A 24,261-nucleotide genomic window follows, 5' to 3' on the forward strand; every position below is an offset into this window, starting at 1 on the left:
AAGTAGCTCTGCAAGTCTTTTAACACAGATCATTCTAAGTTTATGAAACCACTTTGATGTCTAAGATAATAGGTAGGATGATATAGGACTTCAACAGTTTTACATCTAAGACTACAGAGATTAGTTCTGTGATTGTAATATCCGTTAATGCGTGGTTTTAAATAGTTTCTATGAACCAAGACTACGTATCTCATAATTCTTACTTGTTTTCTTGCATCTTTTCTGAATCCCTATTACTTCCTATGCTATTCATTGCAATAGTAAAAGCGGTATAGCTGAACTAAATGGCTAACATTAGCATTGTAAATTACATACTTTTCTTAACTAAACCGTAAGGTGTAGTTCTTTCACAAGTATCGCATACTATTCTAATCATTTTTCGGTCAGCGAAACATACTATTTTACAACCAGTAAATTACTTTCTCCATTCACTCGTGAAATGGAATGTATAGAAGACTACGTATAATTATAACAATATCGTGTGATATGTGGAAATATGAAGAGACTATGCTGTGGATGTCAAAGTCACCCTATCGAAGGTCCACGGTGGCCTCGACTCACTTGTTCAACATATTCAGCAACACACAAGATGTATCTGGGTCTGGTCTGAGAGGTGGGCTCAAAACATGCGCTGCTGCGTGTTTCCAACATTTGTGCGCGTAGTTGGTACCATCTGTGCCAATTGCAGCTGCCAAGGTCTCGCCGAAGACGCAAGCGCCACGCTTACGCGCAGCATCCACCGCTTCTGCGGCGCTACGACTCATCACATGCACTATATACAGTGGACAATTGACCTAAGCATGCAGAATTTTGATCGATTTATGCTTATAAATCTTGTCTTGTCTAAAAAACAATGAACCTGCCTTTTCTAAGGGTAATCTCAATAAAATCTAATAAATTCTTAAAATGAAACTGAGCAATCACGTACCTCCTTCCTTAAATAAGATCATAGCATAATTGTTCTTTACATTTTCTCATAGTTTGAAACGATAAAAAGGGAAAGTAGTTGTTCTGTTTGTAACTAAAACTGAATTAAAAATGTCATTCATTCCAAAGTAAAAGGAGAGTGACAAAAAGAGGGTGATACGATCGTCAATAAACAATCATTCAAGGTACTACGATACATTGATCATCAAAGTAGCGGTGCTTGAAACAGTAAACAAGCGTACTAGACAAATATAAAGTGATCCTCTCTAAAAATAGAATCCTCTCCAGACTGTCGCCCTTACCTGGCTAGCTATAACACATGCTCTATTCACAGCCTCCGCTTCCACTTCTTCGGGGCGAGACATTTCATGACCTTCCGGCCCCGTGACTCCTGCATCGAGCAATCGTTTCGTGTTCTAAAACAATTTCGAACGTTCCTGTCTACATATATCCCTGAATTCGTGACTACAAACATATCGTATCTATTTTCGCCGGATAATAGAGGGCCAAACATGGTAACAGTTGTTGAAACATTCAAACACAGCGTATTGCTCGTTTACTTCAAGGGTAACTATACATCGTAAATCACGATGTGCCTCTTACCTCCGCAATAATATCGCCATTTTCCGCATGAACCATGGCGATGGCACCGAGCTCCTTGCACGTTTTGAACGTCTCAATTAATTCTGGATCCCTTAGCATAAACAGGTCGCGATAGGCCATAAACATTTTAAAGCTACTGACACCGTGATCCTTCACCAACGTGGCCATCTCCTCTTTGACCTGCAATATAAATCGTTTAGCTGTAATACAGGGGAAATAAGAGCGCCTAGAGCGAAACAGAATCGCTTTAAAAATAGAACCGAATCGCTTTCATGAAATAGAATCACTTCGAACGAAATAAAATCGCTTCCAACGGAACAGAATTGCTTTCAACGGAACAAAATTACTTCGAACGGAAGAAGATCGTTTTGAACGGGACAGAATCGCTTCGAACGGAAGGGAATCGCTTTAAACGGAACGGAATTGCTTCGAACGGACGAGGAGTCCGACAAGCGTCAGCAAATAAGGAGCACGGTGATTTACATGCATCCGTACGCAGTTCGCTTGCGATTTCCTCACCGATCGTTTGGTATTCCATTCACGATCGTGATTACAGTTACAGACCCGGCATATAGCAAGACAACTGCAGCTACCAGATTCGTACGATTTGCCAATTTGCCGCGGGATCGGTTTTCCCATATTTAGGAACGATCAGAGCGGACTCGTCGCTCGATGAGCAAACATCCAGGCCGATGCTTTATGCTCGTTTCAAGTCTAAACGATTTATTCGATTCAACCATTCTAGCAGTGATCGATTCGCAATTTTTGTACAGTTTTTCTGTTCAATCCATTCTACCGATTTCAATCGTCCGATTGATCATTAACGTTCGACAAAAGAAACGTTCAAAAGAGGGAGAGAGAGAGAGAGAGAGTCGAACGTAACAACCCTGGCAATTTCCGACGATCATCGGCGGATTACGTAAATTCTATTTGCGATCTGAATACTACTTGTTAACATTACGTTGCTTCGTGTTAATACAGACTATGTTTAACTTCGCGGAGAGATGTCGGTGAACTTAAAAGACCCACAAGGAAAAGGTCATGCCCAGACGTGCTTTCTTTTCTAGGAAGGACTCGCATTACGGTAATTATCTCATTCTGGTTGACTAAGTAGAATAGAGGACGCGTGTGAACTGTATCATGCTGGCTCTGTTTGTGGTAATCGTCTCAACCTATTCGTCAGATCTTATTAATTCAACCTTCTAGCAACATATTTCTTTGTATTACGATAACGGCAATATAAAGATGGGATGACATTGAAGACTTGTCTTGGACGCTTGTTGATCTGTTCAGAGGCTCACTTTTGGACTCCAGGACGTAACTGCGACGTGGAGCGAATAATCGCAGCAGACTTTCTGATCGGCGGACTCTCGGTACCTCTCGTACGCCTCCAAAAGGGATTCGTCCTTCCTGGGGATGACGAAGTCGATGATCATCGTCGTACCACCAGCGACAGCTGCCTTGGTCCCCTGATAGAAATCGTCGACCGATTTGGCGCCCATTAGCTCGCATTCCAGATGGGTGTGTGGATCTATGCCACCAGGCATCACGTACTTCCCACGGGCGTCGATGATTCTAGTGCCACCCGGTATTATCAGATTGCGACCCATTTGCCTAGAAATAGAACGTTCACAATGTAAATGAATCCAGCGGTGGAAGCGAGCGATTAAACGCTTCTAACACGATCGATTGGTCGATTAGTTTATTGGAAATCTGTTTTCTTTCTTTTTTTTTTTTAACAAAAGAATCACGATTGCTAATGATCGTTAGGTATTTTTGAGTTTCAAGACTGATTAGAATGCGATTTATGAAAATAAAGAATGATACGTAACTTTAAATATTTGATTTTTTTAAAATAGTAATCAGGCAGCTCTACTTTTCAATAATTTAAGTAAACCTAGACAAATCAAGTAGTTCTTCAAAGGCGTTAAAAATTCATAGTCATCTACTATGCGTATTAACAAATTTCTGTATTTTAGGATATGAAACCTGTACCATTTTCTTTCGTTCCTTATAAGTCTAATTTAAATGTTGCAAATCCTTCAATTCTGTTGCAAATAAAAATACTAGATAATATCTACAACTGTCCCGATATTATTTTTAATCTTCGTTCTAAAAGAAGAGGAATGGCGTGAGTAGATCCGCAATCTACGATTGGTTTGTTTAACGTCATTTTTCTAGGAAGAATCAATGATAACTGATAATGAAACACCGGTATCGATTCTTGCTATTTCTCTTTTAAAAAATGTTAACGTTAAACTGAAATCGTTCTTCTCAAAATGAAAATACCGAACAAGATTAAAACTTTCCAACATTAATTCGAATCTTCCTTCCAAAAGGGGAGAGCAATGAGGCGAGTTGACCAACAACCTCTAACCATTTACACGGTGCATAATCACATGGCTTTAAGCAAAGGCTCGATATTACCTGCTTATTACCTTCTTTAAACCGTTCATTAGGTAGTGCATGTCACGCTTGTTTGACAAATTGTACCGCCCATCATCGCGTTATCTTTCCATATTGCTCATTGATAAAACAGCCAGCGTTGTATCGCGTTTCGCTTGCGTAAAGTGGCGTGCAAACACGCGAGTAGAATACTCAATGAAACGTTGATCGTTCGCACGCGTAAATTCAAAAGTATGTTTGCTCGCGAACTACAAATGTTACAGCAAGTACGTCAGGATCATCATTCTTTGACTTGCGCAACGATTCCGATTGTCGATCATCAACGTCAAAGAAAAACACCGAATGATCAATTCACTGCATCGAAACGAGACAGAGTTGCACTTCCATCGTGAACAAAATATGTGCTTTCGCGAGTAATACGTCGATTACGTTGGATATCATCGAATTAAAAATATCGAATTAAAAATTGTATTCTGTTATTAAAGTATTTTAATTTCCACTTAATTTTAATTATTTATTTATTAATTTTCTAAGACTAGAAATTCAATGTATAAAATATTAAATGGAATTCTGTTAATATCCTACTTTCTCTATGTGTTAATTTCCTAATTGTAATTAATAATTTTGATTTATATGTGAAATGAAATATTAATTTTATTTATATGACATATAATTTTAATTTTACTGATAACAGTAAGCAAAATTTTATTCGATAATTAATATTTATAAGAAGCTAAGTGATTACATAATACACTATACTTTATAACGTTATATATTGTAGTGAAACGTATTAATTTATCGTGGTTCTTGGAGCAAAACAGATGGAACTCTCGTGGCAGTCGATGTGTTAATGACGTAATTACACGCGTATGAAAATAAATACAGCAAATGTATATAAGTATAAGGACTCTTACTTAATGATACCGTCTTCGATGTAAACGTCGTTGTCCGTGATCCCATCGTCGTTCACCACCTTGCCATTCTTAATCAGCAGCCTGTTTTGCGCGCTCTGGAAACAGAACAGTTGGTATCAATTTACATACCTTTTTCCAAAACGGTACCGCAACTTGTAATAATGTCGAATGCTACTGAATAATAATCTTTAACGAGACCTTCTTGTACGCGTGTATTATCCACGTATATATTGTGCTAATATTGTATACATATGTAAAACTCGGCGATTAAAGAAAATAAATGCACATGGACAAGTGCCACGCGAATTATTTACCACTACTCTTTTCAGTAAAGTTACAAACGATACTTTATTACACAATTAAAACCATTAGAAATATATAAACGGTGCTTATAGATAGGGGGAGCCGAGCGTCAATTTTCCAGTTGATATTAAACTTTTATAGGTCACTCGTCCACGAGACTTCTAGGTCCACGTAGATGAAAATTTCCGGTGTGTAGATTTACGCAGTAAAATATTTGGATATTAATTTTCTTTAATAATATCGACTAACGCTAATTACGATAATATAAACAATTACGATGAATTCTGACGATAATAAACACATATTAATTATCTAATTGCATTCGGTTATTTACTGTTTAATTATATTTCTTTTACCACATATTTGCCCTTGATATTTGTAAAAGCTTCTATATATAAACCACGGTGTACGAATTTATCCTTTGATATTTGGATAATGCTTATCTTCTATTTATCACCTGATAGTATCGATTCGTTATCTATTTATTTGTAATATCTATAATCATTCGGATACGCTATCGCTCAAAAATACTTAGACGTTTGCTCCTCGACATGATGTATATCAATCATAGAACTACGGATAGATCAAACTATTACGATTTTATTATTTTGCCGTTTTTCAATAGGTAATTTAACGTTATAGACTGGTGATTCGATAGAAAAATAGCGAGTGTTGCTTCCAATTACTAATACGTAATTAATATATTTTTGTAAAATTACTCTTTGAACAAGAAAAAAGTGTTCGCGCTAAATATATGTCAAGGCTTATTAATCTAACGAATAATAATTGTTGAAATATTTCTGTGACTTCTACGAAACGAATATTTACAATAAATCTTCCAAATTCTATATACATATTCAAACTAGTTCCAAGCCTTATCTACATGGTCATGATAATCGTGTTTTAACTCGTGTTTCACTAAGATATTAGTGAAGTTTCATCATATAAGCGTATCTAAACATTCGAATCATACAGTGTCATCTAAAAAACCTCTGCCTCGAATGAAATTACTTCTCATTGAGAGTTGACCAAACCCCCTGCGCACTGTCCTTGATATTCGTTTGCAACGTGCGTCGGATCCAACATCCGGTGCAGACGATTAATGTGCGTATATTACCTCCACACTATAGTATACCAATCAGTATATAATAGAAGTTACGCTTCACGCACTTCCGCCAATGCTGAATTTAGAGCAGTATAACCGATGTGCTACGACTGATAAGAGTAAGATCCCGTATTCCGCGATACATCTTTCCATCCGAAGGAATACAGGTTTCGCCTCTATCGTAAACGTTCTCGACACGGAAAACGCGCGGTTTTTCGCTGATCCACTTCGGACATTACCATACAATCAGGATTTGAAAACCGTGCTCGCCATATATGTACGTGCCATTTCCGGAATGAATAAAGGAACACATCTCTTTTCGCTATGTTTTCGACCCTAAGCCTCGTGTAAATACGAACAATTTTTCCCACATCTTTCAAGACAATAAGAAATATCTACACGTGAGTGTATCTTCTTAAGATTCACACTTTTTTAGTCCTGCATTATGTCTTTCAACGAACAACACTGTTTCAAAAGAACTATCCTATATGATAATAAGGAACAGTTACACGTGACTGTATTTCTTATCATCCTTACATTATGTCTCTCAACTAATTATGAACTTCGCAGGAATTATCATTTAAAATAATGGAGAATATTTGCACGTAACTGTATTTTCTTTAAAGTCGTACCTTTTATTACCGTACTATCCCTCTACTCAGCGACAGAATTTTACAGAACGTATCGTCCAAAATAATAATTCAGATTGTTCAAAAATCTATATATCAACAATCTATGTATTAGTGATTATATTTTCTTAACATTGTCTATTGTTATCTATATGTGTCTATCATTATGTGTCTCAATTAATTATTAGAAAATCCAGGTACCCAATCCGAAATATCACGCAACCCTTAAGAATCAGCAAATTATCGAGTGCAGTAGCATGGTGATTAAGAACAAAGATCCTGACCTCACTTTATGCTCGTTGTAGTATAAAGAAGAGCAGACAAAACGTATAAATATTAGCGTGGATCTCGGAGGTGGAGCAAACTGAAGGGAAACCAGGGAGAAAGGAGTCCACAAGGCTGCACAAGGGACTTTCGACAACCACCCCTGAGGCTTTCCCCGTCCGTAGAAAGATGAAAGCGTATAGGGGAGAAAGATCAGAGACGCCATAGGAGGGAACAGTAGAAAAAAAAAGGACAATCCATCGTTGTCACCAGCACCACCCACGTTTTATACCCGATCCAGGGTCCGTACCCTTCGCACTAGCTAATGCAACGCGTGGTGTAACAAACCCTTCACGCAGACCGGAGGTCTCCACCCTGTAAAATCGCTTCGAACACCCTGTGTGAATTTAAACCACCGTGAATAGCCGTGGCTTTCATGAAATCGATCCCAATCTGCCTTGCCCTCTTTGATGTAAGTGTTGCTGCAAGGTGTACTTTGTTAAATCGGATCTTGTCAAACAAAGGGAGGGTGATATATCGGATGTTCGAAAGGGTACAAGTCGTTAAAAGAACGCAGCGTTTTCTTAAAGCAATGATTTTACAAGGGATACAACCATAGAATGAAATGGTGGCATAACCTTCGGTCTAAACCAATGGAAATGGAACGAATATCGAGAACTCGTTGGCGCAATTCACGTGGGCAGAGACCTTGTCATCTTCACGGTATAGTTATTAGGCACGGACGCGACATGTGCGTTTCATGTGTTAGAGAACTTCGCTTGGATATTTTCAGCAGACGACCGCTTAAAATACGTTAGCCGTACGCCGGCGTGATTTTCGAGAAAAGAAATCCTACCGTTCATTTCTCAGACACGTTTAATACCATTTCGTGTCAGTTGCGAATTTAGCATCTACCGATTCCATATGAAGGCCACAGGAGAAGATTTTCCGTTTTTACAAAGCAATTTCAGATTTGGTACGTCGTCGACTAATCCTATGTTCTCAAAATTATCATATTATTTGATTTTAGGTATTCCTAGGTGTACTTCTACAGCCTCTTCATAATCGTAAAAATATCGTCATAATATTAAAGTGATGAAAGATGTTAAAACACTGTTTATCTTAACACTTACATCTTTAACTTCTACAAAGCTTTGTCAATTATATCTTTCGCTCGAACGGATTCTTTCCACTTTTAGCTACGTATATTGTATAGAAATGTTCTTCTTTAATCGTTATATGACATCAAAATCAAAATATCAACAAAAATGATACGTATTTATCATGCTCTTCTCCTGTAATCTCCTGTGTTTTAACAATTCTAGCCCCATTTCATTCACAGTTCGATATATCAATTTACACGTCAATTATCATATATAGGTCATCGAATGGAGTACTTCTGAGTTTCGACACGTTCAAAATCAAACACAACGAAAATGATGAAATGAAGAAAAACGTGGATAAAAGCACGAGGCGACGGGTCATAAGATCTTCCACCCCCGTACGGAAGTACGCCCCTGGTAAAATCGATACTCCCAGCATTTCCCGGCAACATGCCACGAATTCATCTGAACTCGAGCAAACATCGCCCAAATGGAAGATCTTATCAAGCAAGTGAGTGTCTAGTACGATAATTCAGATCCCATCGAATCGCATGCTCTGCTTTTATCGCGTAAGTTCGAACACATTATAATAAGGTAGATCGTATACGGTTGCATGCGCCTAGAAGACGCTGTCGCTTGGATCGCCGTTCCAGTTCGCATCTGGTCCAATTAAAAGGCGATTTCTTCGTTAATTACTATATCCAGACCATTCAGAGCGCCAACCGCCAAGGCTTGACCGCTTTCACGAAGGGAAAAGGATTTTTCCTGCGTTCTTAAGGAGCGAAACTCACAGGTTTCTATCGTTGATTTCTTCGAAGAAAATGAAGTGGACGCGTACACGGAGAAAATACTCACGGTGGCTGACTCGTCCCGCTCCAACGAGACATCGTACAAGCAACTCTCTGGCTGGTTAACTCGACAAACGTTCGTCGAGTTGCCTTTTGTACAGTTTAAACGTACTCCAAAGGTACACCACATATTCGGCCATTTAATACACCAACGAGACCAAAGAGCTAACGGTAATTACATAACGTTACATAATAATGGGTGGCGCATCTTTTTAACGCTTTCTTAGAGTTTCTTCGAGTAACGAAAGTCTAAACACGAGGAATGAAATTCGTGTTAAACTAACATAGGACTATAGTCGTACTCGGCTTATGGCGATGTAACCTTGTATATAGATATACCGTATACGAGGTGTAAACTTGGAGATTACGTTACTTGAGATCTAAATACATTTTAACAGCGAGAAATGAAGAAAGCACTCGAAGTGATTTATCGCAAAAGATACCGATAGGCATTGAACTAAATGGTAGACGTAAAGTAGTCGTGTGCATTTCTGTGACTTGAAAACCGAAAATTGTATCTAACATTGGAAATTTCGACACGCAATCAGGGAATCACACCTGGCGTCAATACGCGAAGAACGTGTGTACGATAGAATATACTTAAGTATAATCCCGTCTACGAGTCGTCCTTGCACTTGTATAATCGAATGAAAAAAAAAGGCGGCGAAAAAAGGTCAATACTGATCCGATAAGCCGCTCTAATTTCAGTTCGCGATAAATTTGCTGCGGGAACGACCAATGTGACTCGCACCTGGCTTCCCAGTGTCTATTTATGTCGGCAGAATAATGCCGGTAATTTACATTTTGGCTGACCGACTTCCATTCGACTAAATTCTCCGTCAAGTTCTCGGTGAAACAAACAGACAACGATGAGTATACCCGTGTTGAACCACTTGTCGCCAGTGGAAACGCAAAACGAACTGTAAGAGGCTCGAGGGCCTAGCTACTCGATGAAGTTCTTAATGAACAGGACTATTATTCTGTATACGGGATTTGGATCCTTTTTCTGAACAAATAATTAACTTCCTCTCCAAGTCTTCTGTACCCTTTAATGCAGTAGATACATTAAAAATTAAAAATGTTTTAGAGATCTATGTACACAATGAGACTCTTCATTAATGCTACTCGAAATTTATGTACAGAATGTAAACTGCTTTCATTATTATTTTATAGAGGACCAGACAGACAAAGAGAACCGGAAAGGTTACCTCGCTGAATCTTTTATGCTGTCTGATGAAGTACGAATCTAAATCAAATTTGGACGACTTAAAAAGCTCGATTACATTCTTACTACTGTTTCAATCTGCATATATTGGCCAACCTTATAAATAATGCAATCTTTTTTAATTGTTCGATGATGCAATTCCAATAATTAAGCAGTGACGTATTTTCCTGTATAAAACTCCTACGGCAACGAGATCCATTGTGAAAAACTTAATTCGGAAAAGAGCCATCCATCCTAGAACAGTTTATAAGTTAACATACACACATGCGAAAGTTCTACATATAGAATTTCAAGTTTTTCAATGTTTCTTCAGAAGAGTCAGACGAATCAGCCGTTTTATATCTTCTACACCCTCCAAACAGGATAAAAGGCACGGGCAAAAATGTCAGTCACCACCCACCGTTTATTTTTGCTCGCGGAAACCATCCAGCTCCTGCGAACAGCTCGCAGAGACATAGAGTCTAACGGAGGATCCGTGATTCGATGGTTCTCTCATATACGATTTACCGTCTGGCTGTCGTCGAGAGCGTGCACAGTGCACACTCTCGTAAAATCAAGCTCCGGTGGTTTTTCCGACTTCAGGTCGGACGTATGTAGTGTCGACGAACTATTGATTCGCCGGCGCAGCCCGCGTTCCCGTGCTTTTATAGCACCCACGGTACAGTGCCGTACGATTTTCCCAAGCATGTACGAATTATCGTCACGAATCACACACTGTATTAAGCCCTTTCACGTCATCGACGTTTACCAAGTTTTGAAACTAATATCTATAGCTAAACACTAGAAATACAGTTAAATTTCAACCACATACAGAAAGTTCTCTTTCCTAATTGTAATAATACGTCATGTATACACGTACTATGTCAGATAAATGACGAATTGATCTTAGTTGTCCGAATCGTTAAACCGGTGTATATGCAATATTTTTCCAAATAAATCTTTAACCAGATATAGTTTTTTAAAAGGTTATCTACTTAATCAGTTCATATGCTTTAGTGCACGGCATTGCGGTTTCATTGCTACAGCCAATTGTCGATTTCAGAATAGAATCATTTATTTAGAATAGAAATTTAGAATAGAGTTGAAAAATTAGTTAGAATTTCTTTTAATTAAATTTAACTTCGTTAAATAATCTATTCGTGGAAAAATTGTCTGGATGGAATGGATGATGCCTGCTGACCTTCCTGGAATAATCATGAAAATAATTTATCCTGTTAGAAATACAGGAGGAGGTACAAATTATTATTAACACGTATATGTGCAACATCCTAGTAATTAGTAGTAGACTTTGTTGTTAGAATTCACGTCTCTTAATCTTACTAAAAGAACGAAAAATATTGAAAGTATTAAGTGGTCCTAATTCGATGACCAGGGACTTCACATGAACTTTTATCAAATCGGAACTCGCGGTATTTGGTATCGTTAGAGTACCTTCTACTTGTGAATAGTTTCATCTTTCACAATTGAGAAATTCTCACGCGTTATATAACGATGCATCGTGTAATTGGGGAAATTGTTTGGAGAAACGAAAGAGATATATATTGGTATCTATTTATGCCGAATCTTTGATTGTATGTTAAAATACACTTTCTCGTTCCCATGCTTCGATCTTAACGCACGTCTATATAGGAAAGTAATTGACGTATAAAAACTGGAGCATAACGCTTAGCAAAATTGCGTTTAATTTGAATTAATAATTACGATTGTCTTTATACTTGAATACCTCTTTGCGTCATTCTACGTATTTGAGCGTTACGTGATATTAATTTGTGAAGAATGTACATTGCGTCATCGTGGGAAATAAATGAAATGCAGCCACCCCCTGAAGAATCATAATTTTGTCTGCACTATCTGTGAACTGAGCCTTCTTACATGATTGAACTATTACTTACTAGCGGAACATTACAAGTTACAAATTACAAGATACATGTTACAAATTACAAGTTACGGTAACAGATTTGGAGATAAAACAAGATTTTTGTACAAGTGAACTCCCCCAATTGCAAACCTCTTAATTATGCCATTCGTCGAAAAGATTGTAAAATTGCAAAAAGTTGTCGATTCCTTAACATTATTGATTAATAAATTACTCTGTAAAAGAACTGTGATATTATAACTCCATAGGAAGGATTCTGATTATAGACCTTTATGGAACTGCTTAACTAAGAAAAAAAATGTAACTGTAGAAAAGTGTAAAACGAGTTTGACCAAACACTTTTTATCTGCATTCGATGTAAAACGGCAATTAAATATAATGTTACTGAAAAAGCCAATTATTACTATCGAATCTAATCTATTTACTATCTAACAAACTATAAAATGATAATTTATGACATCTTGTTATCAATTGGTCATTTAATTCACATATTGCGTTCGCATACTCTGAATTTTACTGTGACTCAGTTTTATAGATGCATCGTATGCATAAAAATATAAATGTAGAACATTTGCGTTTCTGTAGACATGCAAGTTGGCTCTTTTCGCGAGAGAGACCGGTGCGGTGCCGGGCGCCAAGACGCTTCGATCAATAAGGCAGCAACCTTGCGATCACTGCGATGGTGCGAACTTTCGGTTTTAATAGTGACGCAGAAACATCCATATCTATCTATTTACTTTCTACCATAACGCTCCTTCTAAACACTTCCTTTGAACTACATATTATGATATGTCTTCGAGGTTACGATCCGTTTAACGAACTTTATGGCCTGCGGTAAAACAAAGGGAACAGGATAAGGACTCGGCAGTACCAACAATTAATACGACAATTAACAGAAATAAAGTATGACGCTTTCTCGACATTATATCGTCGTTATAGTTTCATTAACGATAATAATTAATTAATCTTACTGTTGATACAATTTTTGTATTTAATGACAACTCATCGGTATCAAGACCTGATACGAGCAACTAAAACAAATAAATTATGTTCTCTTGACATTGTATCATCGTTATATAATCATATAAATATCAATAATTAATTCATTTTACCATTGATCGTTTCTTTTTTATTTTTCTCTGTTAATTGTGAATGGTTTGTTAAACACATCTATGCTATCGATCGTAAGTTCGGTGACCTCTTACTGCGACGTGTTCAAGTTAAAATTATGAACATTTAAAATTATCCACAGATATGATATCTTTTATATTTATATTTTTGATATTCTAAATACGAGATATGGTATATAACTCGGCTGAAATTGAAAGAATGAAAGAAACTTATAGATATTGTGATAAATGAATATTAAATTAACCGTTATAGACGAAAACAAATCGATATGACGTTTTAGGCAAGGGCTATTCTAGTCATGGATTCACGTCAGGCAATATTGAATATAGGATGTACGTACTGATTTTATTGCTGCACTAATCATGTTTCAGAGATACTTGCATCGATTTACATTGCGCACGGTCCACGGGCGACTATCATGGTCGTTTATCTACATACAGCCGATTATTTTTACAGTTATATAAAGTTTCATCTTTTCTTTTCTGATATTAATTATCGTGCAATTACTTGTTGACTAGTTTGATTATAAGTAACAAATCTCTCCATTTCTTTTTTTCTTATATGAGTGAAGTGTTATGTCAAAGTCGAAATATTTCCGTATAACGCGGTATTTTTATTTTTAAACATCTATTTTATTCGTTGTAGGGCACATATTACTCACAATATGCTGTTGTTAAAATTTATACAAAAAATTAATTTGTCATGTAAAGATGATGATTGAATATATATATATATATATAATTTTAGTAGGAAAAGAGTGATTACAGTGCTTCGTAGTAATGTGTATTATAAAATTCATTAAATTTCGAAATATTACACGTGATGCAAATACTATTCAATGCATAAGACTAAATAAACCGGTGTTTGCTCCACGTACATTTATGAATAAGAAAATTTTTGCGCAGTTTATTTACGTAATGATATTTAAACTAAAAGGATTCAGCTCCTATGAGCACCGAAATAATAGAATAGAAATAAAAACAGACTAGATCGACAAGGAACTGACCTGCAGGTGAATGGGGACCTTCTTAACCGGCGTGCTCATTTTTGACTAAAGAAAGAATTACGTTGTCTAAAAAGAGTGAACCACACGATCTTATCGGACACGCAGTATATGCTATACCAACGCTGTACGTACACACTATTTTTGCTTAGAAAAAACGTATCACTTGCGCGAAGTTTTCCCGAGGTAAAAATCAAAAGGCGCAAGATCGAATCGAATCGAACAATCGACTGCGACTGACGCTACGGGCTACGAGTGCGCGTCGCACCACGGTGGTAAATTTTCCTCCCTACTCCCTTCATTTCGGCAAAGGTGGGGACCATCCCCACTATACATCTTATGTTCATCATATGCTGCAAATAATTTCTAAGCCACTTTAAGTTTTAAAGTTTCTTAATTATACACAATAAAATAAATCCAAAAAGACTGGAACTATTTTTATCTTATTTACATCTTGATATATGAATATTGAAATCATTACAAAAATATACTGTAAGTAATTTTAAAGCCACTCTAAATTCAGAAATTTCTTAGTATTTTAACATAATAAGATAAATTCCAAAAGAGTAAAACTACACTTAACACATTTGCATCTTGATATATAGATAATAAAATTATTATAAAAATTTCATACAAATTTAGGCACTTTATTGTAATTGTTATTATCAATTGTCGTTGTTAATCGTACAGTTTGTAGGTATGTAAACGATATATTTTAAAAAGTCGAAATTAATAAGATAGATATAAATTGAATATCTATATAGATTGAATATGTTCCCGCCAAAATAGAATGCGATACTTCCGTTTAAATATGGCTATTCGTTTACATATGAATCATGATTTGTCCGAGGAAAAACAAAGTGTATTACATTTAATGCCATGCAAAATTTATGGTGATGAGTCCGCAAACGTTTCTACTTATTTTACACCTTACATTCGTGAAGTAGACGATAAAGGTATGTTTATTAAATTTGAATTAGTTATCAGTAAATATACTTGCATGTTTGTATATATATATATCTTTCTCCGCAAATAATATTGTTTTAATCATATTAACATTTAATATTTACGATTAAAAAATGAGAATTATCCTTGTTTATATATAGTTTATAATTCTTCATTTCGTGGATATCCACTTCAAGGAAAAAAGATAACGCTACCTTCTGGATACAAAGGTATTACATTTGTTGAACACAAAAAACCAGAAGTAGACCATGTTGAACGTAATTTATACTTAACGGGAGCTTTCTCTCATTTTACATACTGGAATTATGATAAATTGCCATCAAAAAATGATGGTTTAGCAGCTGCTATGGATTGGATCGATATTGCCGAAGCAGTAAGTTATTAAGTAAAAAATAAAACTTCATTGTAGTTTGTAGAATATAATAAATATTTAATTATATTTCTTCCGTAGCTACATTCTACAGAATCATAATTAAAAGTAAATCTTAACATAATTGAAAATACATGTTATACATTCAATGGATTATACAGATTGTACTATTTTAATACAAAGATAAAAATAAATATATTTTGTATATTTTATATATGTTGTAGTTTATTAACCATATTATATCATGAGCATATATTTTTGTCATACATAACAAACAACTTATAATTCCTTATGACATATTGTAAACATAGCAAATAATTTTTGGTTTATTTAGGAAAGCTGTTTCAAAAATGTGCAGTCTTTTACAAGATAAATAGTATATTTGTAAGTCATTTTCTTATTTTTATAAATATATAAAAGTTGCAATGAGGGAAGATGAAAGCATTTACTACCTTTTTGTTAGCACAGAAAATCTTTTCTTATTACACATATATAATACTACTGAGTGTAATATATTATAGTATTTTTAATACTGCTTATAATGACATCAGCGAAATAGACCGTTACTTATAAATTTATAATCAGTGCAATATAATCCTTTGTTAAAGTTATATTCAATGTGACATTCATATGCAGCTGTTTGTTTATGATCATGTTTGTATAAAATTCATATAAAATGTTTTTTAAAGACTATTTAACATAAGTTGGCAGTTTTGGAATGAATATTTGTAAGAAATACATGCACAGTTTCTAATAGAGTTTTTTTTATACATGCATATATGTATATAGATAGAAAAATTAAACTAGTTCTAGTTTCATGTACATTGGCAGTATTAAAAGCAAGTTTTTTTTTTAAATCATAGAACAATTAATATTAAAAAATTAGACACATTCATAAATGTTTATATCAAAAGAAATCTTAAATATAGTAAATATTTAAACATATAAAATAAATATTATAAAATTACTACTAAAATATGATAAAAATAAAAACAAAAGCAATCACCAAAAATAAGATTTATAGAAACATAAATTTTTCATATAAATTAAAGCATTTTTAGTTAATAAATACTTTGGTATGTAAGTAATAAATTACTATAAAATGTATTCTTATTATTAAGGATTTCCTGATCAGTCTACACAACCTATTTACAACTGCATCATACTTCTAATACCCAGCTAATCTAAAAATAGGTCCATCATATATCACTTCACTTCATTTTAGCAAAAGCACCCTAATACTTATTTATAAAATTAAAAAGTAAATTTGTGTGTGATATTTGATATTACTACAAAAAAACCAATCACATTATTTTGTCTTGTATTTTATAAAAACTCTTAAAAGGAAAGGTTTCCTTATCACTACTATTACTATACTGTGTATGCATCTTAGCCCTTCTTACTGTTACTAAAACTAGATATACATAGTAAACAATCTGTAACTTCTACTATTGCACGGTTTTTAATTTGTACCCTGATTTTTAAGTATTATTTTTGTAACTTACTTAAAATTGTTTAATTATTCAAATTCAATAACTGAATAAATTTAAGAAAAAATATTTCGTAATAAATATAATAGTTTTCTTAGATATCTTTTAGTTGAAAACCATATAGTTGGACCAAGTATTTTGAATAACATTATATAGTTCAATATATATTTTAAAAAATGAGATGGACAGTTCTATTATCATATAAAAAGTAATTGTAAATTAGTCAAATTACTATAACTTTTGTACAGTTCACATATGACTATATAAAACACTTATTAAATCTGTGCATTTTAAAAATTATTATATAAAAATTATTTTGACTTTTATAATACTGATTATGAGAATGTACCTAACTCATTTGTTTGCTCTTGATGATACTTGTTCTGATCTTGTTGTTGTTTAATAAATGCACTCAATCTGTTAAGTAAGAACTGTTTATCATGACCTTCCAGCACTAATTGATTCTTTAAAACTGTAACCATGTGTTTGTTTGCTATTGATACAGCATAATAATAATATAAAAGTAAAGTAAGAATAACAAAAGCTGGTACACCAAATCCAGCAGTACCAAGGAAGTATAAAATAGATTGAAGCCAATAAGGAAATTCTGCAAACATCACAAGTAATAATGACCATACAGACTTGAAACCTCTAAATGGTCCACACGATTTTGATGGCACTATTTCTGCAATAGAGTAACCAATTGGGACTGTAGATAAAATAAAAGAGATCAATAGAATCAACATAAAAAATGCATTCGATTTACTTGCTCTGTAAACTTTACTTGATGGGGTACTGTTTACTAAACAAGCAAATTTTTTTATATAGAACAGTACAAAAGTACCAAATATTGCAATTAATGGTAATAAAGGTGCATAAAAGAAACCAAGCCAACAGATAGTTTGCAAATAAACAACATCTAACACATGCTTAGGTAAATCAAATTCTTGTTCTCCGAAAAATCGTAATACTTTGTTTTCCGTATGTTTTGCTATTAATGACCTGGGAAAATTGACAAAAAATGTCATGAAAAATTGAAGAAAAAGATCTGTAATATAGAGTTTGAAGAACTGTTGTCCTACAAATGTTTCCCAGCACAGTGGTCGTCTATCAGCAGTACATTTATTATCCGTTACCTCCGTTACAATTAATCTATAAAATGATGTGAGTAGAACAATGAAAGAAGAAAGTCGTAGAAATACAGTTCGTAAAAGAGTTATGCGTATAACAAATGAAGGACTATAATTTTCTAAAGAGACTAGATATCGAAATAGGAATGGTACTGCAAGATTTAAAACAACGATACATACGTACGGAAGAAATTCAAAAAATAAGTAAGCGATTTTATTCAAGGATAAAGATTGCAAGTCGTATGTTTCATTGACTTGTGGTGAAACTTGATCGAGCGAAAATTCAAATATATGATAAATCAATACACCAGAACCACATAACACTACTAGAACTATTAAATTAATAAAGAAACGCATGAGAAACAATTTTGTTGTTTCTTCTCTCGTTCGATTTTGTCTTTCTTCTTCTAGTCTCTCAGCTTCTAAAAATGCTTTCATTTCATTGTATAATGCTTTATGCTTTACAGCTGCAGACTTTTCATTATGTATACAATAATCCCAACCACCAAAAACTAAATTACAATATTGATAAAACTGGCCTTCATTTTCGACTACCCTCTGTTTAAAACTTTTAGCAGCTGACTTAACAATAGCTATTAAACTAAAAATAAATACACCGACAGTTGCAGAAATATAGGATAATGGTAAATTAAAAAATATACCAGAAGTATCATAAGTCATATGACTATATGCACCATAAAACAATAAAGTATATTCTAATATACCAGTGCCCTGAAAAATGTCTGTTATACTACTACTTTCTTGAGTTATGTTCCAATATAACTCTGAACAACAAGATATACTACTACTATTATTAGAATTTATGCATGACTCATCTTCTGGCATATCCAATAATATTGCAGGTAACACAACAAATGAAAATATAATTATAAATAAAAGAATATTAAGATATAATAACCATTTGATGAATAAAAAGTATGCAACAACTCCCATTCCAAAATTCCCACCAATTGTTTTAAGACTATCATTCCATAATTCCATTTTCGAATATGCTTCCTTCATTCTGATACGAAATTGTTGCCAAGCTTTCCTTCGTTGCCATTTCAGTTGCTCAAAACCTTGCAATCTTAATTTTGTAGCACTCTGAAATATACATTTAAAGAGGTACATAACAGTTTTAAATTCTATTTATAATTCTATTAATTTGATTAATATTATCATTAACATACTTGTAACTGATTTTTTAGTTGTATTTTCTGTGCCATACACACAGGCATAGCTTTGATTTGCATTATTTCTTCCCAAGTACGTTCTTCATTAGATAAATTTTCAGATAAATCTGGTAACATAGACACTGCTGCATCATGAATATTTGTTGACATACGTCTTGATGTAGTTGTACCACGAGATCTTGTACTAGTACGCCTCCTTAATGTTGTTTTAGTATCATTACGTATTCGTTTGGCAGTTGCTATATCAAATAACAAGAACAAATAACATTAACTGGTATTAATATCAAAAGATTAAGCATGAAATATTTTTATGTACGAAGTCTATTATTCATAAACTTACCAACACGAGACTTTTTACTTGGTAGTAATGTAGCTATATGAGAGGGGTCTCTTTGTAATGCTTGTTGTAAATCTGCTTCAATTGCTGCGGGGTAACTTTCCTGATAAAATTCAGCACCAGCCTCTTCCCAACCTTGTCCTTTGTCACAAGCACGTTTCTTTCGTTCTCCCCCTGACATTTTTTCTTTTTATGAATAGTTGTAATTTATGTATGAAATTTTCTTCGAAAACCTTACACACAAAATTGAAATAAAAATTATTAAGTAAATTTAAGTAAATTTACTTAAAACACTTTGCATTTCAATTCGCAATAAAAGCATCTAATATTTATCAAATTTTTATTATTTTTATATATTTAATTATTAGTTAATATACACACATATAAATGATGTATTTTTATAATTTTCTTTCAAATCATAATTTAAACAAGTTCCACTAAGAAATAACGCTAACAATAAGCTTTTATATATACATTCGGTTATAAGTACCTAATTGATAAGTACCAAAGATGAATCAGTCGATCAAGTATTTTGTAACTGTGTCATTTCTTGGGGATACATATCATCATTCTTTTGTTCTGGTCGATAACAGTACTCATAAAAAAATAACACTTTAACATGCAAAACACTGATCTTCATAAGTCATATGACACATACATAGATTGCAGGTGTAAACTATGACGTAGATTACGCGAGATATCAACATATTAAATCAAAACAATATTAAATTTAATATTTCTGTATGGCAGAATTTCTTATTTTTCCAGGCGAATAAAGCAAAATAAGTACGATTCAACCAGAAAACGCACATCGGCATTTTGTTTTGCCATATATCGAAACCCGTGTAATTTGTAGACGGCTGATAAAACACTGAATCATGAACCAAAAGTAATATAGAAGGTATCATTCTACTTCTGCGAAGTGTACTATATCAATGTTCTAATTGCGACTAACAGAAAATTCTGAGTACGATTAATTTTTTAATAGATTTTCGTAGTGTAATAATGTTCCTGCTTTTAGTTACAGATTAATTAATTGACAAATTATCAAGAAATCAAGAAAATAAAAGAATTAAGTCACCTGGTATATACCTTATATTATTATTATTATTATTATTATTATATATTCATATACATTCAAATATAAATTATTGATATGCAATCATAATATATATTTAGTAAGTATTTTATACAATTAAATATTTTAATCAATCAATTAATCTCCTCAAATTATTACATTATACAACTTAATTTCAACACACTTATCATTTTTTCATTGTATAAAAAAAGTGCATATTTACAAAATTCAAACACAAGTACATAGCCAAAATTAACATTCAGAACACAGTAAAGTATTCTAAAGTAGAATATAACAATTATTATAATTCCATAAGAGTAAATAATTTATCTTATAAAAATAGTATCAATGTTTCTAATTCATTTTTAGTTTAGAATTAACATTTTCAATTCACATAATATTTAAAGATATAATATAAATTAAGCAATTATATATTAATATATTATATAAAAATTCATTGATATTAATTATTATGCTCTGTGATGTAAATATTTTTTGCTATTACTGTTATAAGCATAAGAATAATATTTTATATAAAATATTTTAGTATTGTCGTCCTCCTCGACCTCCTCCACGATTATATCCACCACGGTGATAGTTATCTGTTCCAGAATTGGTGCCACCTTGATTCCAGCCTCCCTGAACTCTACCTCCTCTTCCTTTACCACTACCTCCTCTCTGGTACTGTTGTCCGCCTTTATATTCAGATTTGTATCCTAAATAAATTGATTATTAATCAATAATTTGATTAAACTTCTATATTTACTTACATAACTATATTTACTTATATATATCCTACACTTTTACTTTTATTATCTATATTTTTCAATTAATTACCTCCATCTCTGTTATCTCCGCCGTAAGTATTATTTCCACCGCCTCCATAACCACCTCCTTGTCCTCCATAGCCGCCACCATGCCCTCCTCCGTAACCGCCTCCTTGACCTCCTCCTCCGTAACCGCCTCCTTTGCCTCCTCCTCCGTAACCACCTCCTTGGCCTCCTCCTCCGTAACCACCTCCTTGGCCTCCCCCTCCGTAACCACCTCCTTGACCTCCTCCTCCGTAACCGCCTCCTTGACCTCCTCCTCCGTAACCGCCTCCTTGACCTCCTCCTCCGTAACCGCCTCCTTGGCCTCCTCCTCTATAACTACCTCCTTGACCTCCTCCTCCGTAACCACCTCCTTGGCCTCCTCCATATCCTCCTCCTTGCTTTCCTCCATATCCTCCTCCTTGTCCACCATATGCACCACTATTAGAAGCATAATTGGAACCCTGATATCCAGTGTCTACATAACCAGTATTGCCACTGTATGAATTTCTATCATTGGTGTAAGAATTAGAACTTTGAAAATTTCCACCTCCACGCCCACCGCCTCTACCACCTCCTCGACCGCCACTATAATATAAAAGTATATATATTCATTTTGAATTATCTTACCAAAACGTATTTTTTTTTACTTTATCTTACCCAGAAGTTAAAGGTCCAGGTACTCTATCCTTTTGCCAAGGTGGCATTTCAGGTGGTGGTGGTTCCTGTTCATATGGTCTTCCACCTCTGTCTGGTACCTCTCCTATAATAACTCTATTAATTTCACTTTGAGTATTTTTCCTAACACTTGCATTGCTTGTTTTCTCCATTAATGCAATATCATCTCTTGCTGCTAGTAAATCAGCAAATGTAATATCTGGTTCTGCATTCAAAAGTTTCCTAGTTTCTTCATATTGTCTATTTAACTCAGCCTCTTGAGCTTTTACTTTGTCTGACCACTATGTTTGAAAATAAAAATCATATGTTTTTTTAAATTATATATAAATATAAATAGCTTTTATGACTTTATCTTAAAAATAGCTATGTGTACTTACTAGAAAAGATTGTACTGTTACATCGAGCCTCTTGAGCAACATATCACGGCGCATTCTGTATTCATCATGTAACTCTTGTTGTAAATGTTGAAGATCATTCCAATCTGCTTCTGAGAATTGATGACTAATTAATGGTTGCCCTACAAGCTCAGAAGGAGCTGTTTTTAACACTTCAGTCAATTTGTTTTGCAGTCTTGTAAAAAGTTTCTCAGAAGTGATATCATTTGGTGGCCTTTCAAAATTCAAAGCTATTGACATATCTTTAAGATCTTTAGCTGTGTCACTCTCTTCCTACACAGAGTATATATACAAACTCTCGTTAATAAAACTATAGTATCATTTATATATTTTTGTCCTACTGTAATAATGGTAACTTACAACAACAACAGCCATGGAATTTGAACTTTTATGCTTCCTAAATTCTAATAATCTGCAAGTTTTTAATTCTGCTCCTAAAAAATCTAACAAAATGTACCTATCTTGTTCAGTTGCTAATCTTGCATTAACATTACCAGTCATTAATCTCTCATTCATACAACCTAATTCTTTAAGAAAACAGCTTAACTCTAAGAGGAAAGAACTAGAATCATCTGGAGACATTATGGCATGAATAGTTTCATCAATATCATTGAGTATTGCAATCTCATCTGCTAACCATGCTACAAGCTTTGTAAATTCTGGAGATTTTGGACCTTGTTTTACAGCCTCCTTAAATTTATTGGGATCTGTCAGCTGACCATTGTACCTATAAAATAAAATAATTTATTAGATAACATAATTAATAAAACTTATGTTAAATATGTAATTATAAGTAATATATCACATTAGTAACTTTGTATGTTCAATTAAAGTTAAATAAATGCATGTAAATAATGAATTTCCTTTAAATATCGTATAATTTTAGTATTAACTCATTAACTGCCATTATTTTTATTTCAAGATCATAAAAATTCGAATTAACATTAATCACGATATCCGTTAAACATTTTTTGTTTTAAGTCATTAGAAACCGCTGAAACATTTATAAAATTATATAATTTCGAAAAAATATTGGTAGTTAATAGATTAACGTTCAATATTATAACCTCAAATTACATACCCAAGTTTTTTCATCCTCTCCAGTAATTTAAGTTCCATTTTGGCAAAACCTTTAATCAAATAAAACAAGTAATTGTTACCAAAACATAAAATCTTCTAATGAAACCAAAATAACACATACTTACAATAAAAATATTAACGACTTAAATACAATACCTTTCTTTGCCGTATACACTGTCAATGTGGCAGACTCTAATAAGAGGTGTGTAGGAACATACGTGATATATACGTATATCTATGAAATTATAGATTCTAGATGTATTATAGGTAATAGTATAGATAGGATAAGATATATGTATAAGATGTACATGTATAAGATATTGTTTGTGCTTACATCTTCTATGCGGTAAGTTCTATTTTGAATTCTCCAATTTTGTAGATTTGAATTGTCCGCAAAA

General features: G+C 33.8%; 4 protein-coding genes across 7 annotated transcripts in view; 1 reads left to right on the forward strand and 3 right to left on the reverse strand.

Annotated features, from left to right (window-relative positions):
* The window catches only part of LOC132907745 (dihydropyrimidinase), a 25,089-nt gene extending 10,494 nt beyond the window's left edge, over window positions 1-14,595 (reverse strand). For 2 of the 3 annotated variants that reach the window (XM_060961123.1, XM_060961121.1), the window contains exons 1-5: window positions 14,341-14,594; window positions 4,851-4,945; window positions 2,832-3,144; window positions 1,531-1,710; window positions 1,230-1,343 (exon numbers count right to left, since the gene is read on the reverse strand). In XM_060961123.1, coding sequence (XP_060817106.1) covers window positions 1,230-1,343; window positions 1,531-1,710; window positions 2,832-3,144; window positions 4,851-4,945; window positions 14,341-14,379 — 741 coding nt within the window. In that variant the 5' untranslated portion in view covers window positions 14,380-14,594. Of the gene's footprint in view, window positions 1-561; window positions 795-1,229; window positions 1,344-1,530; window positions 1,711-2,831; window positions 3,145-4,850; window positions 4,946-14,340 lie in introns of all 3 variants that reach the window. The other variant, XM_060961122.1, reaches the window with a different exon arrangement.
* A 505-nt stretch (window positions 14,596-15,100) lies between these two features.
* Window positions 15,101-15,885, forward strand: LOC132907765 (ribonuclease H2 subunit C). Its single transcript, XM_060961160.1, has 3 exons — window positions 15,101-15,293; window positions 15,444-15,676; window positions 15,755-15,885. Exons 1-3 carry the CDS (start codon window positions 15,128-15,130, stop codon window positions 15,773-15,775), a joined length of 420 nt encoding a protein of 139 aa, XP_060817143.1. The 5' UTR covers window positions 15,101-15,127; the 3' UTR covers window positions 15,776-15,885.
* A 148-nt stretch (window positions 15,886-16,033) lies between these two features.
* LOC132907743 (transmembrane channel-like protein 7) lies at window positions 16,034-20,710 on the reverse strand. 2 transcript variants are annotated; one of them, XM_060961117.1, is made up of 4 exons: window positions 20,329-20,710; window positions 19,827-20,056; window positions 19,484-19,725; window positions 16,034-19,397 (listed from the first exon to the last, which is right to left on the reverse strand). In XM_060961117.1, exons 2-4 carry the CDS (start codon window positions 20,002-20,004, stop codon window positions 17,499-17,501), a joined length of 2,319 nt encoding a protein of 772 aa, XP_060817100.1. In that variant the 5' UTR covers window positions 20,005-20,056; window positions 20,329-20,710; the 3' UTR covers window positions 16,034-17,498. The 2 variants fall into 2 exon arrangements, with proteins under 2 accessions (XP_060817100.1, XP_060817099.1); XM_060961116.1 differs by having other exon boundaries at window positions 20,314-20,710.
* Window positions 20,711-21,006: 296 nt separating this feature from the next.
* LOC132907750 (protein FAM98B) lies at window positions 21,007-24,097 on the reverse strand. Its single transcript, XM_060961128.1, has 7 exons — window positions 24,020-24,097; window positions 23,865-23,913; window positions 23,144-23,510; window positions 22,766-23,056; window positions 22,371-22,669; window positions 21,739-22,298; window positions 21,007-21,617 (listed from the first exon to the last, which is right to left on the reverse strand). Exons 2-7 carry the CDS (start codon window positions 23,900-23,902, stop codon window positions 21,445-21,447), a joined length of 1,728 nt encoding a protein of 575 aa, XP_060817111.1. The 5' UTR covers window positions 23,903-23,913; window positions 24,020-24,097; the 3' UTR covers window positions 21,007-21,444.
* Window positions 24,098-24,261: the final 164 nt, after the last annotated feature.

The sequence above is a fragment of the Bombus pascuorum genome, chromosome 6 (assembly GCF_905332965.1).
Source record: "Bombus pascuorum chromosome 6, iyBomPasc1.1, whole genome shotgun sequence".
NCBI classification, from domain to species: domain Eukaryota; kingdom Metazoa; phylum Arthropoda; class Insecta; order Hymenoptera; family Apidae; genus Bombus; species Bombus pascuorum.